Here is a 14,993-nt window from a genome sequence, read left to right as displayed (position 1 = left end):
ACAGAAATCCAAACCAGAATTCAAAGATATATCATCCTGTTTCAAACCGTATCTCACCTGCAGAGGTCTCCCATCAGCGGGTTTCTCGTGAACCTAAGCGTGCGGCAGAGGCTGCGAGCTCTAAGGGCCGGCACCGCGGCTCTGGCTCCGCCTCCGCCTCCCGGAGGACTACAAGGCCCAGAGTGCACTGCGCGCCTCTGGGGGTGGGCCTGGGAGGCGCAGTCGCTTTAAACGTCACGTCCGCGGCGGCCCTGGGCTTCTGTGCTGAAGCTCTTTCCCTCCGGGGCTGTCCGTCGGGGAGGTGGAAGGGGTGCGTGTACGAGGGGTGGGAGTCCCCGGGTCAGGGGCGCGCAGTTGAGGGGTTTCTGGGTCGCTGGGTCAGGTGCTTCGGGACTGGCGTGGCCAGTTCGGTTTTATATGGGAAGAAGGGTCACACGTCACGTGGGAACGGTCGGGTCCACGCCCGGAGTTGTCAACACGCGCCGCGTGGAGCGCTCTCGTGGCGGGGGCGCGGCGTGCAGCCTCGAGCCGCTGCCTCGTGACCCGCGAGTCGGCGCTCGCCTGGTTCCCCCGTGACGGCGCCGGAGCCTCGCGGTCTTCCTTGGCCGCGGATTTAGCAAGGGGTTAGCGAATAGTAGCCTCCCGCTCCACCAAATCCCGGAAAAGCTCCTCTGTAGCTGACTTGACTTTTCTTTGAAAAGGAAGAACGTTCTTCAGCTTGCTGTAGCTGTTACAAAATGCGGCCTTGTGGGCAAAGGAACGCCTGTTTAACTGAGCTGTTTTATATGAAGGTGTTTTTCAAGCTCTGGAAGGGGTGCAGGCTTGAATTATAATGGACCCATTAAAACTTTCATGCATTTCAGCAGCTGCGTGTGTTCGTTAGCATCAGCTAGCTGAATGAGATGATTAGCTTGGATTGCTTTCTTGGGAGACACTGTTTCTTCTGGCAAATTCCCCCTTCCCTGACTGGCTTAGTTTGTTATGTGCATCTTTGCATTATTTTCAGGTGGATGGCAGGATATCTGCCTTCATAAAATATATTGCTTGTGATGCCTCCCTGGAAATGACAGGGGGAGTCCCTTCCAAATGAAGGATTTAGGATCTTCCATACTTCTCTTTGCTTCTAAAGATTCAAGACTTCCCGCCCAGCGTGGTGGTGCAGGCCTGTAATCCCAGCTGCTGGGGAGGCTGAGGCAGGAGGATGGTGAGTTCAAACCCAGCCTCAGCAACATAGTATGGCCCACAGGAGATCCTGTCTATAATAAAATACAAAAAAAGGCTGGGGCTGGGGCTCAGTGGTTGGGGGGCGGGAATAGATTCAAGACTTCTGTGGTTCTCTGACTGTAAAATCACAATCTGTCGGGTCCTACAAGATTTTTGTTTAAAATCACTATGGTCTAATTAACCGTTACCATTTATTGCAGTAATAGCAGTGAGTAGAAATATCTATCATTACTTACTGACTTACTGCAATAATAGCATTGTATAAGTATTTTTCACAAGCTACATACATTTGAAATTCAGTATAACCTTTGTTGTTTGTGTTTTGTTTTACAGTGCTTGCAGTATGATCACATCTTCTACTAAGAAGCTTTCATATAATTGAGTCCAAGTGAGGTCAGGATGTATCTAGTGAGCACTGATACAACCAAGAGTAGAAGACTTTCCTACAAAATATCCCAGGCCTTTTTCAGGAGTGATCTTTTTTTTTTTTTAAATTCATGACTTTACGTGCCCATTACAGTCTACTTACCCACCACCAAGTAGATCAAGGTAAATTACCCACAACAGACATCAAATGGTTTTTTTTTTGGTAATATTAATCACAGTTGGTATTAATTGTTCAACATGGTAGCTTTTATAAATATTATTTGTAACTCTAATTGGTTGCTCTTATCACTGTTTTAAACCATGAGGAAACAAGTAGAAAAGTTACCAAGCTACCCACTATTATATAGTTCATTTGTGGAAAGCTGGAATTAGAACCCAGAAAGGGCAACTCCATGCCTAAACCCTTAAGCACACAGTTCCTCTAAGAGCTCTTGACTAGTGGGTACAAGGTAATTTTCTAGAGGGAGGTAGAGATTCATTCTATTGTAGGGAAAGAAGAGAAAAACAAAGTGCCTGAAAAGAACTTCTAAGAAGATAAACTTTGGATGGTGAGAGTCTGCCCAAAACAAGCTGAGTTCTGCAAACCTTTATGTGCTATTTCCAAATGGAAATTGAAGTAGTGAGGACGCTTCCCTGTCATTTGCTTTTGTGTTGAATAGTAAATGTACATTCATTAGATACTTGTGAGACATCTAATTTTCTTTCATGAAGAAACAAGTTTTCTGTGTTTGGGATTTGGGGCTTTAATTTTTCAAATTAAAGATGAGAAGGGGACAGGGAGGAAAATGGGAAAAAATTAACTAGAGTTCCACATAGAGGAATCTCAATCTGAACGTAATTGGGCTACACTGAAAAGACTGTCGAAGCACTGGTGCAAGGCTGTAGATCTGGTACTGGTTCTCCTTTCTGTACTTGTGATTGTTGTGGGTTTTGATCAGGGCCTCAGCACCAGCTCCAACCATGTGGACCCCAGATGAGATCGCTCAACTGTGCTATAAGCACTATGAGATCAGGCTGCCCAAGCAAGGGAAGCCGGAGCCAAACCGTGAATGGACGTTGTTGGCAGCTGTAGTGAAGATACAGTTTCCAATTTATGAGGCCAGTGACACTCCTGATAAGCCAGTACAAGGTAAGACCTTTTCTCCTGTCCCTTTCAGAGATGATAGAATTATGTGTTGCTACTCAGGGACAGTTGTAGGCAGGTTGCAACTACGATGTTAGGCATGTGTCCCTGATATCCACTAGGTGGCACAGTACTTGTAGCGGGAGACCTTTTGTGAGAATCCTCTGCAGAATTATTAAGCCTGAGCATGAGGGAAAATTTAGCCTCTGAGAGCTCACTTAATGATTTGTTTTTTCCTCTCAGTGACAAAAGAAGTTGTCTCAATGGGAACAGGAACGAAATGCATAGGCCAATCCAAAATGAGGAAGAGTGGTAAGCATGGGTAGGGGTCTAAGCAAAGAATTGTCTCCCTGGGAGCTTTGGAAACCAGTGTCCATGTTAACCTTTGCTCTCCTTGTCAGAGAAAAAGGGCCATATTAGTTGAGGTAGTCATTTCCTATTGACTCTCACTCCAATTGGAAGACAGTCCTTATTTAAAGAATGGAAATTCAAAGTGAAAGCAAAGGTCACCAGGACCATGCTTTCTGGATGAACGGAAATCCAGTCAGTATTTTCATACTCAAACTACAAGTTCCTTGGGTTTAACTATTCCAGATTATTGTCTGGAAGGCTTTCAGGCATTGTAGCAGGTAGAGGATGTAGCTCAAGTGGCTTCTGAAGTCCCAGAAGCAATTTTGAGTTAGATGGAGCTTTTGGTCCCAACAGAATATGGAAATTCTTTATAGAGTCTGGGATCATTATCTTCTGCTTCTAGTTAGGAGGTACCTTTTTGAGTTTGCTTGCTGCATTCTCTGAGCCTTGCCTCCTATATATGAGGAAGCTGTACTAGGACAGAATTAGATAGAATCGGAACCATTAGCATAATGTGATACCAGATCTTTTGTATATCTGTACCCTGGTCTCCAGGTAGAGATTTTTCTATAAATCAGTGTTTCTCAACTAGGGGCAATTTTGCATACCAGGGTACATTTGGCAATGTTTAGAGGTGTTTTTTGTGTCACCATTAGGAGAGGGGTATTCTTGGCATCTTTTGAAGTGTCAGGAGTGCTGCTAAACGTCTTGTAATGCATAGGCTAGTCCCCTGCAGCAAAGGATTGTCTATCCCCTGATGTCTATGCTGAGTTGAGGAACCAAGCTGTAAATGCTTTACCATTAATTGTGATACCTTATAGCAAAGCCCTTCAGGAGCTCCATGGCCATCCTGAGTGCTGGGGTACTGCTGTTTTCCGTTTCTAGGAACTAGGCCCTCTCCAGTATGTCTTCCATATGTCTTCACCTACTCCTGTCTTTGCCGTAGGAGATATTCTCAACGATAGCCATGCTGAGGTCATAGCCAGAAGGAGTTTCCAAAGGTAAAGCCATATCCCCAGAGAATCTGATTCCCTGGGTTTGGGATGGTGACCCAGAATTGTGTTTCTTCTAAACTCTTAGGTAATATAGATTGTCAGTCTGTAAACTGCTGTGGTCTAGACTTCAAACTAGAATGTGCATTAGAGTCACCTAGAAAGCTTGATAAAAGCCAGATAGGTCAGTGGTAAACTGCTTGCCTAGCATGTTCGAAGCCCTCGGTTCAATTCCCCAGCATTGAAAACATTAAAAAATAATAAAAAGCTAACCAAATGCAGTAGCACATGCCTGTAATCCCAGTGACTCAGGAGGCTAAGGCAGAAGGATCACAAGTTCAAGGCCAGCCTTAGCAGTAAGACAGTGTCTACCCTGGATCTGCTAAATTAGAATCTCTAGGGTGGGTCCATCAGTCTGTGTGGGTGTTTGTTTTTGCAGTACTGAGCTACACCCCCAGCCAACTTGTTCATTCTGGTCATATTTTATAATCCTTAGGTACCTTCTCTATCAGCTGCAGTTGGCAGCTACCCTAAACAAGGAGAGTATCTTTGTCCCAGGAACTCAAAGAGGACTGTGGAAACTCAGACCCAACCTCTTGTTTGTGTTTTTCTCCAGCCATACGCCCTGTAAGTATATTCAAGCCTTTGTACTAATGTTGCATTGTTTACTTCTTTATGTTTGTTTTACCCATAGAGATGTTTTTCAGAAATAGTCCTCTGGCTAAAATATAGCTACAGTGGGTGACAGCGCCTTTTTATGTACCTAGTCACTTCTCTACTGGTGGAAGGCAATGGGACAGGTAGGGAGAGGTGGATAGAGTCTTACACAATCAGTTCTCAGAATTAAGCTCTGTTAGATGTGAAGCCAACAATGGGGCTCAGGAGTCCAAAGTCCTCCTATGATAACTTAGCCTGAAACTCGTTTCATTCATTGACTTATTGAACACATTTTCTATTAGCTAGGCACAATGTGACATACTGAATATAGTAGCAGTTGCTTATCATAATAGAGTCTTTTAGGCCATGTCCTGGTTATTTAGGGTAAATGTTATTGGGTTATTAGGGGATGTTCAGGAGCTTAGTCTCAGGAGTTATAGTCTCAGCAACTTAGCTAAACTCTTGTCTCAGAAATAAAATAAAAAGGGCTGGAGATGTAGTTCAGAGGTAGAGTACCCCTGGGTTCAATTTCCAGTACCAAAAACAAAAAACAGAAGAACAGACCTAGATAACCTAAGGGGTCATTTCTTTCTTCTGTTTTTCTTTCTCAAAAGCTGAAAATACTGCCTATTCTTTGTAGACACAACTCAGTGTTGGCAGTAGAATTTCTTCATCCTAAAAACTTTGACATAAGGATATAAGATTGTCTTCTGGGTATTGAACTTTAATGCAAGTAAAGCAGAGATGGGTAATCATTATAAAGAGACAAGAGAACTGTCAAGATTTGATCATAATGCAGGTTGAAAATATTGTTATAGCTCAAAAAAGAATAAGGATGGAAACGAGTTGACTAAGAGTAGAAGTCAAGGGGTGGGGTTGTGGCTCAGTGGGAGAGTGTTTGCCTCACATGCATCAGGCACTGGGTTTGTTTCTCAACACTACATAAATAAGTAAAAAAATAAAGGTATTGTGTCCATCTACAACAAAAAAATTTTAAAAAATAGAAGTCAAGAAAAATGACAGGTAGATAGGGCTCATCTGTGCTCTATCCATGACTGTGGGTACACTAGTCCAAGGACCAAAGGATGTTTCCTGGTCAGTGCTTCTCAAACCATAATATGCACACGGATCATCCACAAATGTTAAAATGCAGGCAGTAGGTTTGGAGTGAGGTCTGAGGTTCTGCATTTCTAACCAACTCAGAGGATGCCAGTGATGATATCTATGGGTCACACTTTAAGTAGCCAGGGCTTGGGTGGTCCCAGTGGCAGGTCCCATCTTTCTCCTTACTTTGAAGACAGATGCATCCAGGGTCAGACTGATAGCCCAACCAAACTATATAAACCAGCGGTCCACAGATGTGCTGATCTGTGAGTCCATGGCAAAATAAGAGAGTTGTTGGGTTCACTAAACTTAAAAGACTTTTCTTTCTCCTTCCTTCCTTCTTTCCTTCCTTCCTTTATGGTGCTCCCATTGGACCCAGGGCCTTAAGCATGCTGGGCCAGTGCTTTACCACTACACTACACTCTCTGTTATCTTAAAATTTTACTCTGGAAATTAAAGACAACGACAACAATAACAAACAAAAATCTTCTGGAAATTTGGCTGGTCAGTGGAGTCAAAATCTGGAACCACTGATCTGATTTCCTTACCTTTTGAGTAATCTTTTAAAATGTATCATCCCCCATAGCTTATGTGCAGGAAGAAAGCACATGCTATTTGGAGAATGTGACTCTCTGGCTCCCTGGGCATTTACTTCTCATTACTAATTAATAATTTGGTGCCTTGGTGAGCTGCTTCAGACTCTTACTCGTGAATTTTATTAGCATGAGTCAGCCTCTCCTGTTCATTCTGTCAAGATCAAATAATCTCTCAGCCTAGAGTGGGAGGTAGACCACAGCAAATTCTGTCAGCAAAGTTGCTGTCACCTTGTGAGATCTGTGGAAGTCAGCCAGCCAGCCTCTCTAGCAACACTTCCCACTTGTACATCTCTTGCCTTTCCCTCTCTGACATTATAAAGACAACAGATGTATTATTTACACACTTAAAAAAGCAACATGCATTAGATTAGTGTTTGAAGAAATCACTTCCTTCTCAAGGGAAATGGTGCCTCTTACTAACCTCTGGTTTTCTTTGGGTCCCAAAGAGTAAATCAGAAATCTCTATAGACGAGCACAAGGGGGGGACACTGGAGTTTTGGAAACACTGGTTTGGACTAAGTGTTGTATAATTTACTGCAGACCCTCTACTGTGGGAATATGTATCATAAAGTCTCCCAGAGAGGACATTTTGAGCAATGTTTGCCAAATTTGTTTAATTATGAAATAAACCACCCACTTTTGTTTTTCCAAGCCATCATATGGGATAGCAATCCACAAATTGCAGCTCAGTGGCAGAGTGCTTGCCTAGCATGTGTGAGGCACTGGGTTCAATCCTCTCAGCACCATATTAAATTTTTTTTTGGTGTTGGAGATTGAACTCTTATTTTTTTTTTTTTTTTTGGTACCAAGGATTTTGAACTCAGGGGCACTCAACCACTGAGCCACATCCCTAGCCCTTTTTTATATTTTATTTAGATTTAAAGACAGGGTCTCACTGAGTTTCTGAGAGCCTTGATCAATTGCTGAGGCTGGCTTCCAACTAGGAATCCTCCTGCCTTCGCCTCCTGAATTGCTGTGATTACAGGATGCACCACCACACCCTCCTGAAACCTTGCTCATTGTAAATCAGTGGTTCTCAGCTGGGGAAAATTTTGCTCCCTGGGGGACATTTGGAAAATATCTGGAGACACTTGATTATCAGATTGCATTCTCTAGCATATGGAACAATGCCCAGAATTCTCAGAGCCAGCAGCTCTGAGGCTGAGGCAGGAGGATCCCAAGTTCAAACCCAGCCTTAGCAACTTAGTGAGTCTATAAGCAATTTAGCAAGACCCTATCTCAAAATAAAAAATAAAAAGGGCTGGGAGTATGTCTCTGTGGTTAAGTGCCTCTGGGTTCAATCCCCGATACCAAAAACCAAAAAAAATTGTGACTTAGATTTTTGGGGGGTTTTTATGTACCTGGGATTGAACCCAAGGGCACTTAACCATTGAGCCACATTCCCAGCCCTTTTTATTTTTTATTTTGAGACAGGGCCTCACTGAGTTGCTTAGAGCCTCACTAAGTTGCTGAGGCTGGCTTCAAAACTACAATCCTTCTGTCTCAGCTTCCTGAGCCACTGGGACTATGGGTGTGTGCTACCACACCCAGCTTAAGATCTTTTTTTTTAATATTGAGTTTTCCGTACTTCTCTCCTCCAGAAACTTCAATTCACTGGGTCTAGGACAGAGTCTTCAACAAGAACCTCAGGCATTCTTAAGGACATTTGCTCTTAACTCATCTCAGATTAGCTGGGAGAACAGATTGATCTTGATTTGAGGCAGTGATCCTCAAACTTGGGCTGGTGTCAGAATCACCTGGAGAGATTACTAAAACAGACTGCTGGGACCCCCTTCAGAGCTTCTGATTCAGCAGGTCTACTTTGGGTCCCAAGGTTTTGCACTTCCAGCAAGTTCCTGAGGGATGCTGATATGGCTGGTCCAGATGTCTCACTTTGAAAGCCATTAGTTTAAATGTTCCCTCTTCTGCAGGTGGCGATGCCTCCATCATTCCAATGCTTGAGTTTGAAGAACAGCCTTGCTGTCCTGTCATCAGAGATCAGGATAGCAGTTTATCATTAGAAGACAGTGGTAATGTGAAGACTCCTGAAAATGAAAGGAAATACAAAGACCCTGACGGTCCTGTAACCAAAAAGATGAGGTTTGAGCCTGGAACTCCTGCCAGGTTCTTCACCAATGGCACAGCTCAGCATGGCAAGCAAGACAGTGGCCCGTTTGCATCAGGTGTCAGAAGCTCTAACCTCACTGTAGAAAGATTGGCCACTGTCGCCTGTGGCGCTCCCAGGAGTGCCACAGTGGTGGACATTTATAGAACTGGAGCCAAGTGTGTGCCTGGAGAAGCTGAAGACTTGAGGAAGCCAGGTGCTGCATACCACCAGGTGGGGTTGCTCCGAGTGAAGCCAGGCCGGGGAGACAGGACCTGCTCCATGTCATGCAGTGACAAGATGGCCCGATGGAATGTCCTTGGCTGCCAGGGTGCACTTTTGATGCATTTCTTAGAAGAGCCCATCTACCTGTCAGCTGTGGTCATTGGGAAGTGCCCATACAGCCAGGAAGTCATGCAGAGAGCACTGATTGGAAGGTGAGAGGGCAGGGAGGAAGGGCAGTTTGAGAATATGTTCAGAGAGCCTTAAAAGTTTCCATGCCTTGTCAGGCACTTGGCAAGTGGCAGATGCCTGTAATCCCTTAGGCATGGGAGGCTGAGGCAGGAGGATTATGAGTTCAAAGCCAGCCTCAGCAAAAGTGAGGCACTGAGCAACTCAGACCCTGTCTCTAAATAAAATACAAAATTGGGGGCTAGGGTTGTGGCTCAGCCTTAGAGCACTCGCCTAGCACATGCAGGGCCCTGGGTTCAATCCTGAGCACTACATATAAATAAATAAAATAAAGGTATTGTGTCAACTACAACTAAATATATATATATATTTATACACACACACACACACACACTCTCTCTCTCTCTCTCTCACACAAAATTACGCTGGGGCTCAGTGGTTAAGTGCCCCTGAGTTCAATCCCCATTACGAAAAATAATAATAATAATATTGAGGCAGAGTGTGGTGGCACATGCCTCTAATCCCAGTGACTCAGGAGGCTGAGGCAGGAGGATCACAAATTTGATGCCAGCCTCAGCAACACAACAAGACGCTCTCTCAAAAAATAAAGCCAAGCACAGTGGCGCACACCTGTAATCCCAGTGGCTTGGGAGGCTGAGGCAGGAGGATCAGAAGTTTAAAGCCAGCCTGAACAACTTAGTGAGACCCTGTCTCAAAGTTGGAAAATAAAAAGGTCTGGAGATGTGGCTCAGTGATTAAGTGCCCCTGGGTTCAATCTCCAGAATCACAAAAATAAAAATAATAATAATAATAATATTATTCCTCAAAAGTTTGAATAGAGCCCTGAGTTCAGTCCCCGGCACTGCAAAAGAAAGGTGAATATTTAATGTGAAAGGTATTCATAGTATACCCCATTTGATTCAAATGTCTGATATGTCAAGATCATTGTACTGTCATGTGTAACTAATTAAAACAAATAAAATAATATAATATTTAAAGACCAATTGAGAACATAAAATGAGCTCCATTTTGATCTTGAAGTATATATACACATAGAAGTCTGTAGGAGGATGTTCACCAAGATATATGTGATGATTATCTCCAAGTTGTGTATTGTGAGGAATTTTTCATTCTTTGTTATTACTATATTTCCAATTTTTATAGAGTATACTTATGTTGTCAGTATAGTATAGAACCCTTCAATATTAATTTTAATTTTTTAAAAAAGATGAAGAATGACCACACTGATGAGTTTTCCCTAAGGGAGGCAGCCAAGCCTGATTAATGCTATGTAAATGAGGACCAGGAGAAGCCATGGCCAGGGAAGTGTCATGGGCTCACGTGAAACATACAGCCTCTGGGGGAGATTCTAAAAAGCAGCACCTGAATATGACCCAGCAGTTCCACTCTTCAGTACAACTCCAAGAGAAATGAAAACACATACCCCACAAAAACATTATGTATTACTTACGATAGCCAAAAAGTGAAACAGCCCAAATGCCCATCAGTGGATAAACAGATAAAAAGAATGCAGCGTATCCATACAATCAAATATTCAGCTATAAAATGAACAGGAGTGCTGAACCTTGAAGACACCTTGCTGAGTGACATTAGCCACGTGGTATATGATTTCATTCATACAGAATGTCCAAAAGAGGCAAATCATGGGGCTGGGGTTGTAACTCAGTGGTAGAGTGCTTACCTAGTATGGTGAGGCACTGGGTTAGATCTTCAGCACCACATAAAAAATACATAAATAAAAGGTATTGTACTCATCTACAATTAAAAAAAAATTTTTTTTAATTAAAAAAAAAAGGGAAAATCAAGACAGATTAGTAGATGTCAGGGGCTGGTGAAGGAAGCAGAGTGACTGCAAATGGGTGTGAGGTCTCTTGGACTTGGAGTTCCTATCTACATAGTTTTACACCAGCATCATGTTGGCATCTAGTATGTGCAAAAGATACAAAAGGAAAAAAAATAAGCTTTTCATTTGGCGATATTTTCAGTTTCTGGTGTGTTTGAAGGATTTCCTGGGAAGCAGTTGCCAACAGGTTAAAGATTCTGCTTCAACTTTCTCAAACCTTTAGCAAGAATGTATTTTGAGGGCTGGGGTTATGGCTCAGTGGTAGAATGCTCGCCTCGCATGCTTGAGGCACTGAGTTCAATCCTCAGCACCACATAAATGTAAAATAAAGATATTGTGTCCACTTTAAAAAATAAAAAGTAAATATTAAAAAAAAGAATGAATTTTGATATGACGTAGACTCAATTTTTAGTCATCCCTTCAGAGTAATAGGAGGGGCCTTCCTCCATCCATAGGCGTTTACCATGTAGATTCTGTCCTGGCACACATTCTGGTCCCCAATGTAATGAACAAGTAGATTCACACATCTCCCAAGGCCTTTGCCTCCCGCTGAGGCTCAGGGATGATGATCAGTCTTTTTCTGGAGAATTGCACTGCACCTGAACTGAACACATTTTCCTTCATGTTTAGGTGTCAAAATGTCTTGGCTTTACCCAAAGGTTATGGAGTTCAAGGACTGAAAATACAGCAGTCAGATTTACTGTTTGAACAGAGTCGCTGTGCAGTGCAGACAAAAAGGGCTGACAGTCCCGGCCGACTTGTTCCATGTGGGTCAGGTAAGGGATCCAGGTTGGACTTGCCTAGTATAATTTCTCCCCTGACAGACTAGTCTGGGAGGGTCTGCATCCTCCCAGCTTAAACAGGCAGTTTACCACTCTAGTAGTCAACAGTGGAAATGCCCACACCAGGTTAAGTTTATGGCTATGTGACCCTGAGCAAATGAGTTACCTCTCCTGGCCTCAGTTTCTTTATCTTCATATTTGAAGAGTATTGTTTATTGTGGTTATTATGAGGACTAAGAAATTCTGTCACGTGCATTTACTCTGTGTCTAGAATGTAATAAATTTTCAATGAAATTATAAGTTATTATGATAATGAATCCTGAACCACTTTATACTATCGTACCCTAGAGGCCAGACATCAAAGTAAAATTATTCTCTTTGATATCCAGCTCTCATGGTCATGTAGAGTCAGAGAAATATTTTTATTAAAATTTTCTGGCATTCATTGAAAACGAACCAGTTTTAACCACAGAATTTTACCTTTTTACAGCTATCAGCTGGGCTGCAGTTCCTGAGCAGCCATTGGATGTTACTGCCAATGGCTTTCCACAGGGAACAACAAAGAAAGGAATTGGAAGTCTTCAGGCCAGGTACAGCATGTTGGGGCATGAAGAGATGGTGACTGTGAACTTACACCTTCACTGAATAATTCCAGAACATTTTCATTGCCACCCCGTCCCCCGCACCAAGAAAACTTTATCCATTAGCAGTTAGTTACCTGCTCCTTCCTCTCCCTAGCACTTGGAAGCTTAATTCACTTTCTGTCTTCTTGGGTTTGTCTCCTGGACAGTTCATATGAATGGAACTGTACAATATGTGCCCTTTTGTGTGTGGCTTCATTCACATGAATTATTTTCATGGTTCACTCATGTTGTAGCATGTATTAGTACTTCATTTCTTTCTGTGGTTAAAAATATTCTGTTGTAGGAATATGCCACTTTTAGCTCATCCATTCATGAATTGATGAGTACTGGAGTTGTTTTACTTTACTTTTTGTCTATTGTGAATAATGTAGCTATGCCATTTCACATTCCCACCAACAATGTGAAAGGGAATTCCAGTTGCCCTCCATCCTATGCAATTCTTCTTATTGTCTCTTTTTTATTATAGCTATTCTACTGAGTGTGAGGTAGTATCTCATTATGGTCTTGATTTACATTTCCCTAATGACTAATGGTGTTGAGCATCTTTTTATGTACTTATTATCCATTTGTTGTAAGCTGCTGCTACTGCTGCATTTTTTTTGTTTGTTTGTTTGTTTGTTTTGTTTTGTTTTGTACCAGGGATTGAACTCAGGAGCACTCGAGCTCATCCCCAGCCCTATTTTGTATTTTATTTAGAGACAGGGTCTCACTGAGTTGCTTAGCTATTGCTAAAGATGGCTTTGAACCCGTGATCCTCCTATCACAGCCTCCTGAGCTGCTGGGAATATAGGCATGTGCCACCGTGCCCAGCAGCTTCTTTTTTGGTCTAGAAATTGAACCCAAAGGCATATAACCACTTAGCCACATCCTCAGCCCTTTTTTTCTTTTTTATTTTGAAACAGGATCTCACTAAATTGCTGAGGCTGACTTTGAATTTAGGATTATCTGCCTCAGCCTCCCAAGCTGACATGATTATAAGGTGTGCGCCACCACCATGCCTGGCCATTTTTTATCTTCTTAAGACAAAATATTTGTTCCCATTCTTTGCCCACTTTGTTAATTTGTTTAACTTTTTAGTTTGCATTTTAAGCCTGCTTTATATACTATGGATACTAGTCCTTTATCAGATATGTGATTTGCAAATATTTTCTCCAGTTCAGTGAGTTGTCATTTCACTTTATGATCATGTCTTTTAAAGCACAAAAATTTAAAATTTTGATAGAATTAACTGTACGTATTTTTTTCTTTGGTTGATTGTGCTTTTGGTGTAATACTTAAGAAACTATTACCTAATCAGATTTCCTCAATGTTTTCTTCTAGTAGTTTTGGGGGTTTTGCTCTTATAGGTTAGAGCCTTTGATCCATCTTGAGTTGATTTTTCTGTTTTGGTGGATATCCTGACCACATGTATGTGCATACCCAGTTGTCCCAGCACCACTTTCTTGGAAAACCTGTTTTTTCCCTAGACAGATTTTTTAAAAAGAAAAGTCCCTCCTTCACTAGGGATTCTGATTTATGTAGGTTGACATCGGCCAAGCAGCAGCATTGGTGAAGCTCCCCAGTGATTGGGTTGGCAAAAGGGCATCTAGAAACAGGACTCTGCCTCCTCAGGCTGGCTCTGCTGAAGTATAGGGTTTGCAGGCTGCTAGACATGAGACCCAGGTTTCATCCCTGCAGGTTCATGCCTGTGCCCATGGGGCACCCTTTCTATTGCCTGGCCAATGTAGTCAATCTGCTTTTCCCTCCCTGTGAGCCAGACGTGGTCTGTGAGTAGCTGGGGTGAGAGGGCTTCAAGGGAGAGGCTGCTCCACCACAGGCATTTCTATCTGTTTGGATTGAATTGTGACCAGTGTGACTGCTCTGGAACTCCTACAATTTACAGATAGTCCTTTTTTTTTTTTTAAAAGAGAGAGAGAGAGAGGAGAGAGAGAGAGAGAGAGAGAGAGAGAGAATTTTTAATGTTTTATTGTTTAGTTCTCGGCGGACACAACATCTTTGTTGGTATGTGGTGCTGAGGATCGAACCCGGGCCGCACGCATGTCAGGCGAGGGCGCTACCGCTTGAGCCACATCCCCAGCCCGCAGATAGTCCTTTTTATTCTAAATCACTTTTCCATTTCTTTGTTATACCTTTTAAAAAGTTGTATTGTAATTGAAGTTCACAGATGGATTTGTTTTTTGTTTTGATGTGCTTATTTACCTGTCTCAAAACAACCCATAAAACCCAACTTGTATTCATTTCTTTAGTGATTTGTTTTTTAAATTAAAGGTTTTCTCCTCATAGCCACTAAGTGCCAGGGTTCAGACAGCCTACATAGCAGACCCTGCCTATCCCTAGAAACCTAAGCTGTTGAACTGGAATCTTTTTCTTTCTTTCTTTCTTTTTTTTTTTTTTTTGGTGGTGCTGGGGATTGAACTCAGGGCCTTGTGCATGTGAGGTATGACTCTACCAACTGAGCTATATATCCAGCTGAAATTTTTTAAAATATTTTTTTAGTTGTAGATGGACATAATTTTTGTTTATTTATTTTTATGTGGTGCAGAGGATCGAACCAAGGGCCTCACACGTGCTAGGCAGGCGCTCTACCACTGAGCCCCAGCTGAAATTTTTTGGAGTCAAGATATTTAGACCACTTTTTCCCCAGGGGAGTTCCTGGTTTCAGGACACTTTTTATACTTTTCAGGGAACCAGCTCTGAGCATAGAGCAGGATGTGTGAGCAGAGTGGGTCATGAGGGACAGGACCACAGGTTTCC

General features: G+C 42.6%; 1 protein-coding gene across 8 annotated transcripts in view; it reads left to right on the top strand.

Moving 5' to 3' along the window:
• The first annotated feature begins 207 nt into the window (after window positions 1-207).
• Window positions 208-14,993, top strand: part of Adat1 (adenosine deaminase tRNA specific 1) — a 35,847-nt gene continuing 21,061 nt past the window's right edge. For 4 of the 8 annotated variants that reach the window (XM_021721745.3, XM_078032690.1, XM_013365634.4 and 1 more), the window contains exons 1-10: window positions 214-310; window positions 1,007-1,204; window positions 1,558-1,773; window positions 2,550-2,740; window positions 2,978-3,046; window positions 4,032-4,086; window positions 4,574-4,704; window positions 8,366-8,975; window positions 11,444-11,589; window positions 12,086-12,185. In XM_021721745.3, coding sequence (XP_021577420.1) covers window positions 2,572-2,740; window positions 2,978-3,046; window positions 4,032-4,086; window positions 4,574-4,704; window positions 8,366-8,975; window positions 11,444-11,589; window positions 12,086-12,185 — 1,280 coding nt within the window. In that variant the 5' untranslated portion in view covers window positions 214-310; window positions 1,007-1,204; window positions 1,558-1,773; window positions 2,550-2,571. The other 4 variants (XM_078032691.1, XM_078032692.1, XM_078032693.1 and 1 more) reach the window with 4 other exon arrangements.

This window comes from Ictidomys tridecemlineatus, chromosome 15 (assembly GCF_052094955.1).
Source record: "Ictidomys tridecemlineatus isolate mIctTri1 chromosome 15, mIctTri1.hap1, whole genome shotgun sequence".
NCBI classification, from domain to species: Eukaryota; Metazoa; Chordata; class Mammalia; order Rodentia; family Sciuridae; genus Ictidomys; species Ictidomys tridecemlineatus.
Note: the sequence above shows the minus strand (reverse complement) of the source record. Positions and strands in the feature narration are given on the sequence as shown.